Raw genomic sequence first — 17748 nt, forward strand, 5'->3', positions numbered from 1 at the left:
AAATGTTGCCTGGTAGACTCTTTGGGCCTCCTTGTAGCTCAGTGTACCTGTGGCTGTGGCATCATTTATAGGAGATGGTGAAAGGTTAAAAACACATGGAAAACCAGGGGCGCCTGGCTGGCTCAGTTGGTAGAGCGTTCAAGTCTTGATCTCAAGGTTGTGAATTTGAACCTGATGTTGGGCCTGGAGCCTGCTTAAACACATACACACGTGCGCGCGCGCACACACACACACACACACACACACACGCACTCATAACACATTCCTAGCTTCTGGGAATTGAAAATCAATATAAAAGAAATACATGCATGTCAGAATAGAGCACAGTGCCTAATAGCACGGAAGTATTTAATACATTTTTGCTAAGTGAATGAGGGAATGGGAAAAGGATGTAAATACATGCAAATGAGACAGACTGGTATTACAGGGTCTCAAGTGAAGGATGAGTGAAATCGTGAGTGACTGAGATATGGTGGGAATGCTTTCAGGTAAAAATAAGTTTTGAGCAGTTTTGAAAAGGATGGAAGGTAATTAGCACATATTCACCGCTTACTCTGTGCCAGATAATTTGCAGATGTTACATGAATCTTTGCAACCCTGTGAGGCTTGGAAAGGATAAATAGCTTGCTCCCACATCTGGTAACTGGAGGTGAAGTTGGGAGTTGGTGGTTTATTATGTGTCTGGCTACCTTGCTAGTTGTTTCACATATATTATTGTAGTTAATCCTCTCAACGGTCCCATGAAGGACGTATTATCCCCATTTGAGAGATTTAGATAGGTGGGATTATGAGAGAAGAGGGGAGGGATTAAGCAACTTGGTCAGGGTTACTCAGTAGGTGTAAGCATGAGGTCTCTGTGAGGGCGGCCTGGTGCTGAATAGCAGCGTGGACAACAGTATGAGTAACAGCTAAAAAACGTTACCGTGTTCCAGGCAGTTCGTATTTGGAGCTCATTCACTCCCCAGGCAAGGGTCCGTGACTGTCTCCATTTTTCATGCCGGGACCCAAAGGCTTAGAGAGGTGTGCAATACCTTGTTCAGGGCGACCAAGCTGGTAAAGGGTGGGGCTGGGGTACCTGCTTCAGGGCTCAAACTCCTACCACCTGCGTTTTAGCGGCCACATTTGATAGAGGAGCCCGTGGTGATTTACAGTGTAACTCCACTGTAGGGGTCATTCTCTGTTACCCCAAGGCACACAGTGTGAAATAGACATCGTAAGTTCCCAAAAGAGAGTCTATTGAGTGCAAAATACTGGAACTCAGCCAGCCGGAAGGGGCCCTTAATCTCATTGCCCCAGAAGCACTTCCAGCCCAAGGGGCCGGACACCGGTGTGTGAGAAGACTCCTCCAGGGATAATAACATCTCCTGGGGAGGGAATTCATGCCAAGGACAACCCTCTGCCCCCGTCTTCTGGCAAGGAGGCCCTTTGGATAGAGGCTGATGCTGCCAGGGAGGATTTTAGTGTCCATGTAGGAAGCACGTGCAGAAAATGTGACAGAGAGCAGTCAGGACTCCGGGAAGGATGGAGAGGAAGGAGGAGAGTGAAAAGTGGAAACTGGGGATTTTGTAAGGCAGATCTTGTTAGCTGGATTTCTGGAAGACAGTAATAGGAAAGGATTTGTTCTTCAGTCGGCCTCAGCATTGCTGCACCTTTGGTCAGCCTTCCTGGAAGAAGGGAGGGGTTAAGAAGTGGTTCTGGGTAGAGCGGGGAATTGCCTTGTAAATTGGCTGATTATTTTTCCTTGATGGGCTCAGGCAACCTCCCAGAAACGGGGGTGAAACAGAGGCAAGAGTGAATGAGGGAGAGGCACAGGCTACTTCCTGGGCCGCTCGACAGTGTTCTTTAGGCTCGGAAACTTGGGTGTCCTGACCATCCCAGGACTCCGGTCTCCTTTCTAGCTAGCTGTGTGACTGTGGACCAGTCAATGCACCTCTCTGAGCATCAGCTGTCTCTGCAAAATGAGCGCTTTGAACCGGATGACTCCTGAGGTTCTGCCCTGCTCTGCAGTGCTAGGATTTTGCCACCACCCACTTGGGATTCCACCCCATCCTGAAGACCTTGGGGGTCACCTGTGGACTCTGCTGATCTATTCCATCCGCCTTCCTCACACCCCTTTTCACAGCTCTGCGGGAAGCCGAGGGGTGGGGGGCGGGCGGCAGTTCATTTCCAGTTGAACCCAGGCCCCCTCCTAAGCCCCAGGCAGCCTCGCTTCTGCTGCTGGTTTCTGCACTAAACTTGATGGTCTGATTTTAAAGGAGCGGTTGGTTTTCAAGGCACCGGCTGGTTGTGTGTCCCCGAGTTGCACTGCAGTGCTAAATGTCTGAGCGAGGCAACACCGGGAGAATCCAGGCAGCAGGCTGCACCGGGAGAGGGAGGGTGAGGGGAGGAGGGAGGGGAGCGCGGGGACGCGAGGCAGAGGGACTGAGCCAGGAGCGGAAACCACAGAGGTAGAGTCGGGACGACGCGGGGAGGAGCACAGAGGCAGGGAGGGGGCAATGCCTATATAGACCGAGGGACGTGATGCGGTGACAGCGTGACAGCGGGCGAGAAGCCAGCGGGAGTCTCGCAGCCGGGGGACGGGTCCGCCCGCTCCCGCGCCCCCCACCCCTCCCTGGTGCAGCCGCCCCCGCCCACTGTGCCCACGCCCCCTCGGGGAGCTGGGGTGCGGCCCCCACCCGGGCTCGGCTCCACGCGTCCTCGGGTCCGCGCCTCCTCCCTGCTCCAGATGGGACTGGCTCTCCTCTTTGCAAAGCCGGGCTCCCAGGGAGATGCGGTGAGCAGCAGCCGGCAGCCGGGGCGCCCCGACCGGCGGGCCCCATGAGCGCCTCCCCCAGAAAACCCAGGTAAGAACTTCTGGACCTTCCTCAGCCCCAGAAGGACCATAGCTGGCTGCCCGGGTGAGAATGGGGTAGCCCCGGGGGACACTGGCGGCTGTGGAAACATTGGGGCAGGAGTGAGAGGTGCTGTTGGTTCTCGGAATCTTGAGTGCAACCTGGAAGTTACCAGAGGGCACGGTAAAGCTATTAACATGGATTGTGGCCTGGCTGTGCTGTCCACACCTGAGAGTTGGTGTCCCCAGGAAACCGCTGGGGTAGACTACCTCCCTCATGAATTTCCAAGAGCTGGCGAGGCTGGCTTCTTCCTCCATTCAGTTCTGGAGATGTGCTCAGGCAAGTGGTGAGGGCAGGGCTGTGGGTAGGGAGACTGAGTCTACAAAGTTTGTCCTGGGGACGCCGGCTTTCCTTGTGCCTGGGTGATGCTTCCCTCACCCTACCTGGCCACCCCCATCAATTTTATGCCGATTTCCCTTCTGTTGTAGAAGCCCAAAGTTGGGGACACAGACAGAGTGGACATCATAGGGTTTGTCTGAAGATGCCCAGAAAGGCTAAGGAGAGGTTCTGTTTTTCCTAATTTCCTCCTAGGGTGGAGATGGGAGGTCTAGTAATTGGACGAATGCCTGGTTTGGGCCTAGGGATGCACGGAGTCCCATTCCAGAAGAAATGGATTTACTTTTGTGGAGTAGATGCGGAGATGTGGCCATCCGAAGGAAGTTGTTAGGGCCCAAACAACTCGTTTGCACCCATCAGCCAACCTCCTGCCCGGAGAAACCCCCTTCCTCTGGAAGTCCCTCAGCAGGGCACGTGGCTCCAAGGCCACGTAGGAATAAGCACTTGATGGCGTGCTCCCAGGCTGTGTGTTCCGGTGGGCCTAAAGCAGTTGTTGAAGAGGGGGAAGGACTGTGCACATCACATACACTTGGAAGATCCCTAGCTGTATCCAAGCGAGTTAAAAAAAAAAAAAAAGAGAGAGAGAGAGACTTGTAAAAAAAATAATAAAATGTTTTCATGACAGTAGCAGATGTAAAACTCCCACCACTCTGGGAGAGGATAAAGAAATTTGTGCAGGGGGCTGAGCTGTCTCCTCTGCCAGTGCTTATGTGGGCACGTCACCTCTTGGAGATACAACGAGTGTTTTATGGAGGAGGAACTCTCTGCCTGGGGGTGGGGGGGTGGGGGTGGGGTTGCTTTTCAAGAGGGGCATATTTCAGCTGGGGCTGGGCTTGGAGCTCTGGAAGCCAATAAGGGAAACGAGTTGGAAATGCTGCCTTTCTGTCTCCCACCCCAAAGTCCCACTTTGCCCCTAGCGTGATCTTGAGGCTCACGGTAGAACAGGCACACATCAAAGAGAGGCCTCCACCCCGTTCTGGTGTGATGTGACCTTTGTCATTAAGCAGCGTTGAGAAGGTGAGAGGGCAAAGTATAAACAGATGTCTCCTGTATGAGCAATTCTCATGCTCTGGGGGAGGTTAGCATTTACTCCCTCTATTCAGTGGTGCCTCTGGCTTTGTTCCTTACTTGAAGATCATGTCGCTTGCTTCTACCCGGTGTCCCTGTCCGTGTTGCCTTCCCTGCTGCGCGCAAAACGAACTGGCTGCCTTTGATGGTGCACAGCGAGGCTGCTGGTGCGGTCACCAGTGTTTGCCTGAACCTCCCCTCCGGCTCATTTACTTTGTAACTTGCTCAGAAGATCTTGTCCTCAACTTGCAACTTGGGTCAAGAGATCTGCCAGGCATCATCCTCCATATTCAGGGGTTTGTGGAAGTTCCGGTTTCCCTTGCCCACGCTCAAAGGCTGCTTGGTTTCAGAGATTTGGAACCGGGCTTTGGCGTTAGTGTTGGAAAGAAACTGTTAGTGAGCAACTGATCAGCGTGTCGCCAAACTGGGGTATTGCTATAGCACCCCCGTTTAGCGCTGTCACCGAATACGAGTGCCTGTGTCGGTTTCTTGTCTAGCTGTATTCAAGGGTCATAGGCCTTGAATGAGATCACATCTTTATAAGGCGAATACATTGGAAAGGTGGTCCCTGCCACCTTTGCTTTTGGACCTTAGCAGTCCTTTGCTGTCTTTGTGCATTAGCTCACTGTCGGTTCCGTCAGGGCTTCCCCATTAGACCCCTCTGTAGCTTGGACGCTGGCAACTGAGGTACCCCAAGGCTGCCACTGCACTCCAGGCCGCCCTCTGCTGCTTTTACAAGGGTGGCTGTTTGTGGCTCTTTGGGCCGCTGTTTACACCCATCCCACTTGCCCTGCTGGGGGGTTGCTGTCTCCAGGGGTGCCTGCTGTAGTTTATACTGTTTTGATTTTCATTGTTTTTTCAGCTTGATCAGGATCTTTTCTTTCTCCCTCTCCTTCCCCCCTTTGCATCTGTAGATTGGTACGTTGCATTTTCTGCCAAGGCAGAAAACGATATGTTCTTCAAATTGTGCTGAAATCATTTCCTTGATTTGACCCCAAATCCCAATGTGCACAAAACAGAAACACCGCATATATCTTTTATTTCTTTTTTTTAAGTTTATTTATTTTATTTTTGGGAAAGAGACAGGCAGAGAGAGAGAGAGAATCCCAAGCAGGCTGTGCACCATCAGCACAGAGGCTGATGTGGGGCTTGAACTCAGGATCTGTGAGATCATGACCCGAACTGAAATCGAGAGTCAGATGCTCAACTGACTGAGCTCAACTGACTGCCCACTGCGTGTATCTTTTAGATGCCGGGGTTCCATATACCTTTACTTTGGTGTATACAAGGCTCTGGCTTCTAAGAGATGCCCCAGTATCCACTTTGTACCTGGTGGGTATGTATTGTGTATCTGCATAGCAAAGTAACATTGCTGATGAAGAGACAGGAGAGTGGAGACGGTATTCTAGTAAAGGGTGTGTGTGTGTGTGTGTGTGTGTGTGTGTGTGTGTGTGTGTGTGTGTGTTTTAGGAAGTGGGATCCTGAGTAGGCAAATGCTGTTTAGAGGGTCACCTTCATTTATTGAAGGCTTATTTGGTGTGTGTGGAAATCGAGTTCTTTGGACAGGGGAGAGAGTAGGACTCAGGTATAGATCTGTAAGATGGGAATGGTAACAGGAATGTTCTTTTCTACAGTGGGTTGATGCTGGTGGATCTGTGAGTTAGCGGTCTGCTAACCACCTTTTCTGTTAGGCCTTCCTTAAACCGGCCGGGAAGTTCTGTCTTCAGAGAAAGTTACTGGCGATCGGAGAAAGTTTCAGGGAAAGGATGGCTCCTGTAGTTCATGGGCCCCACAGGCGAGGAGCCCGTGCTAGCCACAGGGAGTGAGCTGAACCCATAGCTCCATCAGCCATATTAACGGAAGCAATCTGAATGCTTTGGTTTGAAACTAGGTCAAGCAGTGGGACCTTTCTGAGACCGCAGGAGGGCAGGAGGCTTGAAGCAGGAGGCAGCTCTCCTCCCTCAGCATCCACGGGGACTTTTGGCACCGCTCTGGAACTCCTAGTGAAAACAAGATTTCTCTTTCTGGGCCTGAATTGCAGTAAGGCCAATGCAGAGGTGGCTTCAAAAGATCAGAAATGGAGAGTGCAACTTGAGCGTTTCTTAAAAAAAAAAAAAAAAAAGTCATAAAATTAAAAATTGATTTGGCCAAAACACAAGCGCAGCGGGGCGCCCCTGCCTGCGCACCCTGACTCCCACCAGGAGTTGCAGAACTGAATGAGTAATAAACATACATATTCGCTTAAGTGAAGGGGGGGAGGGGTGAAAATAGGCGGTCCCTATGGCTCCTCTCCCACTTAATCCAACTGATCTCCAAAATCCCAAACGCCATCTTCCTAAACTTTTTTGGTGTCTGGAACATGGGGAACTGGTCGGGGGTAGGAATGGGAGTGGGACAGAAGAGCAATTCCTGGAAAAGTGTGTGAGACCCGGGGAGCCTGGACCCGGGGAGCTCCAGAAGGTAAGCGAGCCCCAGGCGAGGCTGTTGGAGCAGACAGGGTCCCTGAGAAGGAGAAAGAGAAAATTGGCGTGTAGAAATGATGTGGGAGGGCAGGGCGGGGCAGCGGAGGAAGAAAGCGGGTGGAATAGGAGAAAAATGCAGACAGTAAGTGCAGGCAAAGGCAAAAGAGGGAAAGAGCGAAGATGAGTGAATGCGGTACGTTGCTTGCAGGTTCATTCTCTTCCCTTTTTCCTCTGGCAGAGGGAGAAAGCCAGCGATCCAGCCAGCAGCATGGGTTTTGTGCTCCTGGAGCCTTCTCATTGAAGCTGTCAAACCTCAGCCCTCCAACGGCAGCTCTTTTCTATTTTTACATTTTGCAGAATTGAAATTAAACAAATGACCCTGGGATGGCGTGTTCATGAAGATTTTATCCAGCACACCCACACAGCCAGTGCCGGGGTGGCTGAATATTTAACATAATATTCCATTTAATCAGATAAGAAGGCATCCTCCAGAGAAGCCGGGGCTCTGATAACAGCCTATGAAGAGATGCTTTGATGAGGGTGGGCAGAAGCCAGAAAGGAACCTTGTTCCTTGGCTTGGTTGGGCTTGTTAGCAGGAAGAATTCCAGTTAACTGGATTCTGGAGGAGCTTAGCATTCCCCCTCCTGTACTTTTTTTTTTTTTTTTTTTTTTTTTTTTGGCACTGGGTTTGATTCCAGCCTTTGTGAGACTTCTTGGTCCATTTCTTCTTGGAGATCTCGCTAGATGCAAAAGAAAGTGTTCGCTTTGGCTGAGCTTGCCCCAAGTGGAAGTCCTGCTTACGTTTTGGGCACTCGCCTCATTTGTTGGCCTGGTCAGGAAGCTCATGTGTACTATGCTGGTGTTACAGTGCTTAGGCAGCAAGAATAAGGACGTTGTGCATCTTGTACTTGGTTAGAACACAGAGCAGATAATGTTTTGTTGGTTTAGACGTGGACTTAGTTCCTTATGTCCCAGGAGATTTAGTAGCAATTAAATGCATGCCCCTTGCACATAGCCATTCTTTGGAGGAAAGAAAAATAACAACGCACGTTAAGGGGACCAATTAATAAGATAAGGTTGTTGGGTAGATATAAAAATGTAAGACGCTTCAAAAGGCTTGTCACTTCCGTGTACATATTTGTATTTAATAGGGTGTTTATGGCTCTTTTGCCATGGACATTGACAATTTATATGATTCTCCACCTATTAACTTTTAAGATGCTGTTTTGACAAATCCAGCAATAGAGACTGGGTGGCAAGACTGCTGTTGAATCCGTTCTGACTTCAAAAAGAGCGACGGATCGGACAGTGTGACTCAGAAGGAGCGCTTTCCGCTGGCTAGCCTTGTAGAGGCTGATCTTTCCCTCCAGAACTAAATAGGCTTACTAGTCAGAGAATATTCCCCCCAGTGACTATAAAAAGGTATCTCCGTCTCTGACGCAGAGAGCAATTGGAAGCATTGACATGAGCCATATGGGCATATGTTCAAAGACCCGAGGAAATGAAGGATTGACGGTCCATTAAGAGAGAAGCAGAAGCCAGTTTCCTTCCCTTCCCTCCAGTCGAGCATCCCTGCGTATTTTCTCCCTGCGTTCTTTCTTCCTGCTTATCTGGTTCAGGCGGTTTGTGTGGCATAGCTTTGTACACGAGGAAATTTCTTCTGCATCTCGGAGGAAAAGGAAAAAAGATAAAACCCAAGTCAGGACCTTCTTTAGTACGGTCAGATTCGAAGTATGGCCTCCCAGGTGTAGCCTCAGTCTGTCACTCGGGATGCTCAGCCCGATGGTGCATGATTGAGCAGCGTCAGCCCCACAGCCCGTGGAACCAGACGTGAATGTCCCCATCATTGCTGGGTCGTGCATTTTCCCCAGACTTCTATACTTGGGGCTCTGAGCCTCCTCATGCTCAAGTCTTTATTTAAATGAACCCCCAGAATGAGCTGCTCCGCTTGTCTGGAAGTAGAGAGCTTACACAAAGTCTTCATCCGAAAGTGTCCCCTGTGCTGGTGAGAATGACATAGTTAGCCATCTCATAGGAGTATGGACACTTAACAAACAAGTGTCTTGAACCCTTCCTTATTATTATTTTATGACTGAGATACCATTGGTATTCTGTGTTACTGATCATGGAGCTCTTTTGTTATGCAGAATAAATTATCATCATCCGCATTCTTTAGTTGCAGAAACCAGGACATAGAGACACGATGTTCAGGCTCACATGGGCAGGAAACGGTAGAGCCGGGACTTCCACCAACATTCTGTTTTTAAATACTGTGATCTATTCTTCACTACTGTTCTCAAATACTTCGATACCATCCTTTGTCTTGTGGATTCCACCCTAAATTCCCAGTGTCCTCTTTTTGTCCCTAGCGTCTTCCATGATCGGTCATTAGTTCTTTATTTCTGCGGGTAGGAGTGCCCAAGCATCTCCTAGTAGTTGAGGCACAAAAGGATTCCTCAAAATATACATACCTATGCAAACCTAATGAAAGGAATTTAGAACAAAGAAGTAGGCTATATTACTTTTCTTGGCACCTCCCGCCTGCCTTTTATGTTTTGGTATGCTAATCACTGCCAAATTTTCTTGACGTTTAAGTCCCAAGAAAATGCTGAATGAAGTTGGCGTTATACCCACTCCTTATAACTGTGATAGCCCTCCTTTTCTTGTGGATTATCCCGAAGGGAGAGTCGTCCCCATAGTTTGTTCCAGATGAACCAGTGGCTACAAAAGCTTCTGCAAGGCGAAGAAAGTAGAGCAGAATTTGAGGGAAACTGCCACTTCCAAAAGATTGCTGAGGCAAGTCCCTCAGGATTCCAATCTCCTATAAATTGGGTCTTCTGAGGTCTTTCTTCATCTTGGCTGAGGCCATTCCCTCCATTTGAGCTCAGTTGGCAACAATCAATAGAGAATGTGAATTTCTGGTCCTGGCTGATGTATTGTATGCATGAGCTTCCTGCTGTGTGTCTGAAAAAGCACAAACCCAGGTAAATAAGGCTGTGTTGACAGCTGTATTTAGCAGTCAGACCAGCCCAACTGAATGATACATTTTGGCCTGTCAAGAAGCAGGAACAGGTTAGCAGGGACAGCAGGTCTGTGTTCTTAAAAGTGTTTGCCCAACTGTGGATGAGATGAGAAGATTTATAAAACTGAGTTTAAAAATTAATTTCATCTGTTCTTTTCTTTCGTCTAAAATCTGATCATTCTTAACACCTGGATGCTTCAGGAACCAGAGTTCAATGCTAGTGCTAGGTTTTGACTCTTCTATCTGAAGCCTGATCTCTCTTAGCAACAGACAATTTAATTTAGGGATTGGGCCTTGGGCTGTCTTGTATACCTGCATTATAATGGTGGTTCTGTGATCAAGTTTTGAGAACTGATTTTGGAAGAGGGTAAAAAGTGGTACAAACAAGACTGAAATAGCAGAGCGAAGAATCTAGACATTTGCACTTTTTATGGAGTTTATTCCTGTGTGGGTAGTGGAAAGAAATGAGTTGATGGATTGGAATCTAGCTTTTTCAGAGCACTGGTGAAGTGTCCTTATCTCTTATTCTTTTCTCCTAGGATATCTTATCTCCACCAGCTGCGGACAGGATGTAACATGTTCTTACCCCGATTTTTTTCCGTTCTTTATTTCTGTCATTTTTTTTTTTTTTACCACATCCTTTCTTTATATTCTTGCAACAAACATTTGTTAAAAAAAGAAACCAGATGAGCATTGAGGATGCAGGGTTGAATAAGATGATTCTTATCCAAGAATCATGGTTTCTACAAAGAGCTCATGGTTTCTCCTAAGGAAGATGAAGGAGAGGAGCCCAAGATAACTTGTTAATTGCTCTACAGAGGTAAGACTAAGGTGGCTTGGGAACACAAGATCCAGAGCAGGGAGCAGAACCAGCCCAGGTGAATCTGAGAAAGCTTGTTCAGAAGAGGTTATATTTGAGCTGGGTTTTCAAGGGTGAGGGCATGTTCCAGATGGAGAAGGAACCTTTTAGAAGGTGAGGTGATGAGGCTAGAGCAGGGAGCTCCTGGAGTCAGATCATGAAGGTCCACTTATACAGCTTGTACTTAACAGAGGCAGCTGGGAGCCAAGACATTTTTCAGCAGAAGGGCAAGAAGAACAGATTTGTTTTTTTAGGAAAGTAGCCGGCAGCAGTGTGGAGGGTGAACAGACCCAGGGAGAGTCCAAAGACCAGGTGCCATAAAGGGGCTGCTGAGTAGCCCAGATGGGATTTGATGGGGGTCTGAATTCTGGCAGGAAAGGTTGGAAGGGACTGTCCATATCTGAGAATTAGTCTAAAAAGGAGTCATCAAGATTTAGTAGCAGGTGGATGGTGGAGGCTAAGGGAAGGAAGAAGAAGAGCCATCGATTGCATTAATGCGCTAGCTCGGTGGTACCTGAACTAGGTCATTAGCCATAAACTGGGAGGTGAAACACCAGAAGAGAAGCAGAGTTGAAAGAGAAGGTAAAGAGAGCAAATCCTGAGCGGAATGAGGGTTGAAAAGAGGCTATTGGAGTAGAGATGTAAGGGGTCATTTGTAATGTTCTCAGAAACAGTTTCAATGAAACTGTGAAGGAAAATGGGACAGGAGCAAGATAGTAACATTGCCTAGAGCTTAGGAATTGAAGGCAATAGAGAGTTCTGGAGGCCTGCTCTTAATATTTGAGGGGGGACAACATGAAAACCTAGAAGGAAGAACGAAAAGATTTTTAAAAAGAGGGGAATCACTTGAATATGCTTTTCAATAGGAGGGAAACCTCTAGATAGGAAGGGAGAGATTAAAGATACAGGAAAGAGAAGAAACAGCTAAGAGAGTAGAGTTCTTAAGAACTCAGAAGGTAACAGAATCTAGCAAGAAAAAAGGGGGGGGGGGGGCTAAATTTGTAGAGGGAAGGCAGGAAGGGTACCGGTATTTCTGGCCTGCCAAGCATTGTGCTATGTATCTGATGTTTATTGATTTATTTCACTCTCACTAAAACCCCACAAGGAGAGTGAAAGAATGCCCCTTTCTTTGGAGAAAATAGGAAAGTAGCAAAAGGTGTCCCTTTCAGAAATGCAATTATGAAGAACCATTGGAAGGAGCTTCAAGAGGTAACTTCTAACTTCCTCTGTGGAGAAGAGGTGAAATCTCTTCTCCCAGAATCTTTCTGCTAGAGTAGAAAGTGATGTGGGGAGCTCAAGAAGAATGGAAAGCTTTCCGAGAGTCAAAATTATTGGCTGAGGGCAAGCAGAAAGATTTCCATACAGACCAGACCCCGGTTGAGGTTGGAAAACGTACACTGTGATGGCACCATTGTCTCCATCCCCCTCCCCCTTTCAGGAGCCGGGCCAGAGGGAGCAGCTGGCTGGATTTCTCCCGGGGAGGAGCTGTGTCACGTAGGTTTGGCAAAACCATGGAGACGCTGAGAGGGCTGTCGAGGCTATTGTTGAGGAAAGGGACCCAGAGGAAAGTAAAGCCAGAAGGTGGCTGATAAACCGGGAGAGTGATGACAGGGAAGTGGTTTCAGGGAGCAACAGGATGAGAAATGTCAAAGGATGGGGGGTGGAGATTGTGACGATCTCGGAGGTACTTAGATTCCAGGGTTGACACCTGGATAAATGGTCGTTTCAGCGGGATGTTGTCAGTAACCACCTACCTTAAATTGGCGTTGTCCTATTTGTATTATCAAAGGTGGAGTCGTTTATTGTTGGATGGGTAACCCAGAAGGGCTGTGAAATTCAACATTAGGTGGTCCCCCTCCATCTGGGGTGAGTGCGGTGTGGCCTCTCTGGGAACAGGGTGCTGTGCTAGATGATTTCTCGTGTCTGCTGTCCCCCAGGTGCCCAGCCCGATTGACAGGTGTTTTGAAGAACATCTAAAACATGTGGCGGCAGCCTTTTTCCACCTGAGACTTTTGAAACGCCAAGCCACGGTTGTTGTCGTTGTTGTTTTTTTAACGGGCTTTATTATTTTGTCTTATTTTATTGCAGTGGCTTAAAATAAATTTGTCCCTTCCAGAGAACACGTTCCGTTTCTCAGTTCACGGACTTTTAGGTTCACGAAGTGAATTTTCTGGGCCATTCCCCGCACCCCAGTCCAGCCAGGTAACACCGTGGTTTCCATTTTCATCCAATCTGGCGTATCTGAGGGGTTGATTCACCACTGGGCCGCACGCTTCCTATCAGCGATGTCACCAGAAGCATACGCTGGGCCTGCTGCGGGAGACAAAGGATCTTTCTGTCAGTGAGGGAACAGCACTAGCACGTGGTGAACTCTGCCTGTCTGACCCTTTCTGACTTGTTCTGTCAGACTTCTCTGTGCTTTGTCTATCCTGTCTCCACCCGCCCCCAGACTCGGTCTCGGGCTCCCCGTTTCTAGGTGTTGTTGGCTAGATCATGGCAACATCCGCAGTCTGGGGCAACTGCCTGTCTGTCTTCTGCACACAGACACCAAGAGAACACAATCCCTAGGGGTCTGGGAGCAACTGGTGCCATCCAAAGAGGCTTCAGAAGTCAGGGAAAAAGTGTCTCCGCTGTGTTTTATCTGCCTGTTTGTTTGTTCACCTCAGTTCCAGAGCATGGAAGCAACGTTTGAAAGCATCCTTTCTAGGTCAGTCTATCCTTCCTTACAGCCAGTTCCACTTTCTTCCGAGGCTGTGACAGTAGCACATTAAACGCAGGAGTTCAGTGTAGACATCAAACACGATTACCCAGGTAATAATCTGTCAACGTGTCCTTCTGACGATTCAGTCATTACTTAGCTTTATGGTGAACTCGGGATAAGAAATATTAACAATTAGGATGCCTGTTGCCTTCTGTAGCTTACTTTTATATATTCCTGGCTACGTAGTGGCCTAGAATCCTCTTATATAACCTTATGCAGAAGAGGAAAGTGAAGCCCAGAGAAAAGTCGGTCATCCAGGCCCATACATTTGGTTGGGGCAGATCTGGGAACTGGCACCCCCATTTCTCGCCACAGAATTTAGCGATAGCAATTTAATCTCCAGTTGCTGGAGGCGGATATGTTGAGGTGAGGTATAACGGTGTCCCATTTAGGTGACAGCTTGTGGGGGCAACGTGTCAAGTTTTCTGGCCCTCCGTCTGCCCGGCGTGCAGATTATCTTGTGAAGGCTGCATCCTGCGCCCGCTGAATCGATCGCCCCCTTCCCTCGGTGAGTTTACCCATTTGAATGGGTAAACTTTGTTTTACCAGGACATGTTTAAAACTCATGTGCGTGTGACTGGCAGATAAAAATCGATCTTCTGATTGTTATGTCGTCCTCTGTTAACAGGCCAAGATTTGCGTTGATAATTGAGAGCCAACTCTTTCTAAAATGGTGTTGGTCTCTTAAACAGCTGAGATTGGAACCACGTAGAGCGACAGGAGAGTTTACTTGATCTTACAGGTGGAAGGTTGGAGGGTGTGGATGAATCTTCTATAACGTGGGCACAGGGTTCCCTCCCTGCCCATCATTGGTCTCCTGGCTTCTGGGCTGCTGAGGTTGTGGCACTGAGTGTGTGTGACCTGCCCTGGCGGGGAGACCTGAGCCAGTGTTTGCTCTCCTGGAAGAAGCAGACGTCCTCCCAAGTCACTGCCCTGGGCCTTGTTGGTCAGTTTCGTGGATTAGATGCCTCAGGCTGCAGAAGGGGGTTCTAGGGAGGGCCTCTAACTCTGGGATTTTTGTCACTCCACAGGAAAGGCCTGCTGGAAAAGGGTAAACACCATTGCTTAGAAAGAAGGGAATCTCCGAGGTAAATCTCTTACCTTCATAGGTGGGAGAAGATCATTTGACCAGTGACCGGGAATCAATTAAACTGCTCATAAGAGAAAGTTCCCTGGCTTCCTGTCTCTGCCTCCCTGGAACATGCCGTAAAATAAGTTATATTGTAGAGCCCTCAAAGAAATCATACAGGCTCTCTTTGCCAGAACTTGACATTCCTGAGGGTTTAACGGTACAGAACTCACGGTCATCGTGGAGAATTATTTCCTATTTGCTGATTACTTTGCGGTCTGATTTTGCTTTCCCCAGGGAGAATCCCATCTGGACAGAAATATCAGTTAACAGCCATGCGGTCATCCATGTTAATAGCTTTACTGAGTGTGCATTCAGACATGCTAGCCATGAAGAAAGATGTGAGGGGCGCCTGGGTGGCTCAGTCGGTTGAGCGGCCGACTTCGGCTCAGGTCATGATCTCGCGGTCCGTGAGTTCGAGCCCCGCGTCGGGCTCTGTGCTGACAGCTCAGAGCCTGGAGCTTGTTTCGGATTCTGTGTCTCCCTCTCTCTGACCCTCCCCTGTTCATGCTCTGTCTCTCTCTGTCTCAAAAATAAATAAACGTTAAAAAAAAAAATAAAAAAAAAAAAAAAAGAAAGAAAGATGTGAGATGGGTAGGTGTTTCAGTGTGTCCGTGCTCTCTATGCCAAGACTGTTTCCCTGGTCTGCTTCAGTGCTGTTAACTGCTTCCAAAATGTTAAACTCTGTTGTCCTCTGGATCGTCCCTGTGCTATCTGTGTTCTTGTTTCCGTCTGTTCTGAAATGATCATTCAGTGACTCTGTGTTTTGTCTGTCAGGCTCTCCCCTGCCCCAGTCAAACTGAATCACATCTTGCCAGGTACGCCATTTTGTTGTTGAGTCTCGGAGACAGAAAATGGTCATGTGACGTAAACACCACTCTACTACTTATAGCCACCTTCCCCTCTCATAATAGACCACTGTCTCTGTTGAACTTTTAACTGAAACCACAGTCCAGAGTTTCAAGGAGCCATCTCTCAAACATGGGTATCATTAAGGTCCAGAGATTTCTTACCACAGATTTACTATCTTTGGAAGAAAAGCTGGAGAGCTGCCTAGCTCACGTCTAATGCGGGAAGGACAAGTTAAAAACAGTCTTGCCATTCTTCAGATCACTGACCCTACAGGCATTACAACCCTCACATTTTATTTTGGTAAGAGCCTCCCGGTGCGCTTGCCTGCCATTTGGTTAAGTAATTGCAAAGCAACAGACAGTGGCCCTCCGCTCTTATTCCCATATCACCCCAGTGTAGAGGTCATGGGCTCTCATTTCTGTGCTCGGTGCTTGGATTGTGAGATGACAGGCGTGGAAGAAGCAGTCCTAAAAACGAGCTATAGTAAAACACAATTTAGGGCTGCGTTGCTGGGTTGCCATAGCTTAGGTGAGGCGTGATGGCATCTGTCTTCCCCAGGGTCTTTTAGGACAAGAAAGTACCTTTGCACGAGTGAGCTTCCTTCAGAGTAATCGCAGGGTTTCAATAAAAGATCTTCATTTCGCCATAGCGTTGATTCAGGTCTAAATCTATGTATGAAGAATCATCATCTTCAACAGCAGCAATCTGTTATTGAAACTTTGACCGTGTGCCAGGCGCTGTGCTCCTATTACAGATAAGGAAACCAAGACTTAGGAGACAGTGGCCTCTCAAGGTTATCTTACTAGCGTTAAGAGCTGGGATTCAGGGGCGCCTGGGTGGCTCCGTCGGTTAAGCGGCCGACCTCGGCTCAGGTCATGATCTCGCGGTCCGTGGGTTCGAGCCCCGCGTCGGGCTCTGTCCGCACATCTGCGGACAGCTCAGAGCCTGGAGCCTGTTTCAGATTCTGTGTCTCCCTCTCTCTGACCCTCCCCCGTTCATGCTCTGTCTCTCTCTGTCTCAAAAATAAATAAACGTTAAAAAAAAAAAATTAAAAAAAAAAAAAAAAAAGCTGGGATTCAAATCTCTCTCTGATTTCAAGCCTAATCTTCCAGGACAACCACGTTGCAAGAAACAAAGCCGCCAGAAACGATTTACCAGGCATCCCCTGAACGTAAGGTCCTTTGCTACGTTTACAGGGGTGGGTGTGCAATGAGGCATGAGGTACCACCCATCCCCTCATGGCTTCAGACGGTGTTGGGCAAGCAGTCATTTTAAAAATCATTAACAATACACCAGATGCTGAGTTCCAAACCCGTTATCTCTGTCCTCTCTCCCTTTCACGGTTTTTTTCCTGGACTTCATGTTGGCGGGTGGGCATTCTTCTGACAGAGACATCTATTGAGCTGTATGGAGAATGCCTGTGTTTAGGGAACAGGGGAAGAAGGAAAGTCAAAGAAGGACGTATTGAGGAATTAGCCTACGTCGTGTCGCCAATGCTCAGACAGAAAGCATCAAGGAAGCGTAGAGGGAAAGGGGTCACGGATGTTAAAGAGAAGATGAGATTATGGACCAAGAGAAACTTGACGCTTTTGAATGTGATGATTAAATTTGATGCTCTGTCAGTGATGGTGGAGAGGACGTTTCAGTGGCGTGGTGGGGACGGTAATCCTATTGCAAGAGATTGATAAGTAAAAGGAGAGACCGATGGTCGTGATAGTATAGACTGCTCATTTTGCAAGTGCAGTGGCCCGAGGAAAAGAAAACAAAGATAATAACAACAGGGGCACAGAATCGATCAAAGTGTTGTTGTTTTTTCCCTCAAAGTGGGCAAAACCATATTTGAATCTTTGGGATATAGACAGAGGAAGAAATTGAAGAAATTGGAAATGAAGGCTGTAACAGAGGGAACTCTTACTGTCCACTGGGATTTTATAGCATTCTAATGATAACTGGATGAGTAGAACTTTTAGTATGTGTGCTGCCGAAACGAGCAGTGGATGAGAACTTTTACAAGCTGGACGGTTATGTTGGCACAGTTATTATGTCCTTTCCATATCCCCCACTCGGTTCTCTATCCTTAAATCATAAGTCTGTGTCATCCTTAAACCCATCTGCTACTGGGTGCTGTCTGTGTGTCAGTGATTGTGCATATATTGTGGAAGCCATCTCTTTTCTCAAACAGGTGGGTTTCTGGTTGAGCGTGTTTACCACACCTTAAATTTCTGTCTATTTGGCTGTTTTTCTTTCGTTTTCTATTTGGCTGTTTTTCTTTCGTTGTCCGTCTTCGTGACACAGGACTTTTGGATTCCTGAAGCTTTTCTCTTTTGTGTAAATGAATGAATGGACGAGTGAATGAATGAATGAAAAT

At 48.0% G+C, this 17748-nt stretch overlaps 1 protein-coding gene across 1 annotated transcript in view; it reads left to right on the forward strand.

Moving 5' to 3' along the window:
* The first annotated feature begins 2749 nt into the window (after positions 1-2749).
* Positions 2750-17748, forward strand: part of GRAMD1B (GRAM domain containing 1B) — a 241420-nt gene continuing 226421 nt past the window's right edge. The window contains exon 1 of the mRNA XM_042904721.1: positions 2750-2843. Coding sequence (XP_042760655.1) covers positions 2818-2843 — 26 coding nt within the window. The 5' untranslated portion in view covers positions 2750-2817. The remainder of the gene's footprint in view (positions 2844-17748) is intronic.

The sequence above is a fragment of the Panthera leo genome, chromosome D1 (genome assembly GCF_018350215.1).
Source record: "Panthera leo isolate Ple1 chromosome D1, P.leo_Ple1_pat1.1, whole genome shotgun sequence".
NCBI classification, from domain to species: domain Eukaryota; kingdom Metazoa; phylum Chordata; class Mammalia; order Carnivora; family Felidae; genus Panthera; species Panthera leo.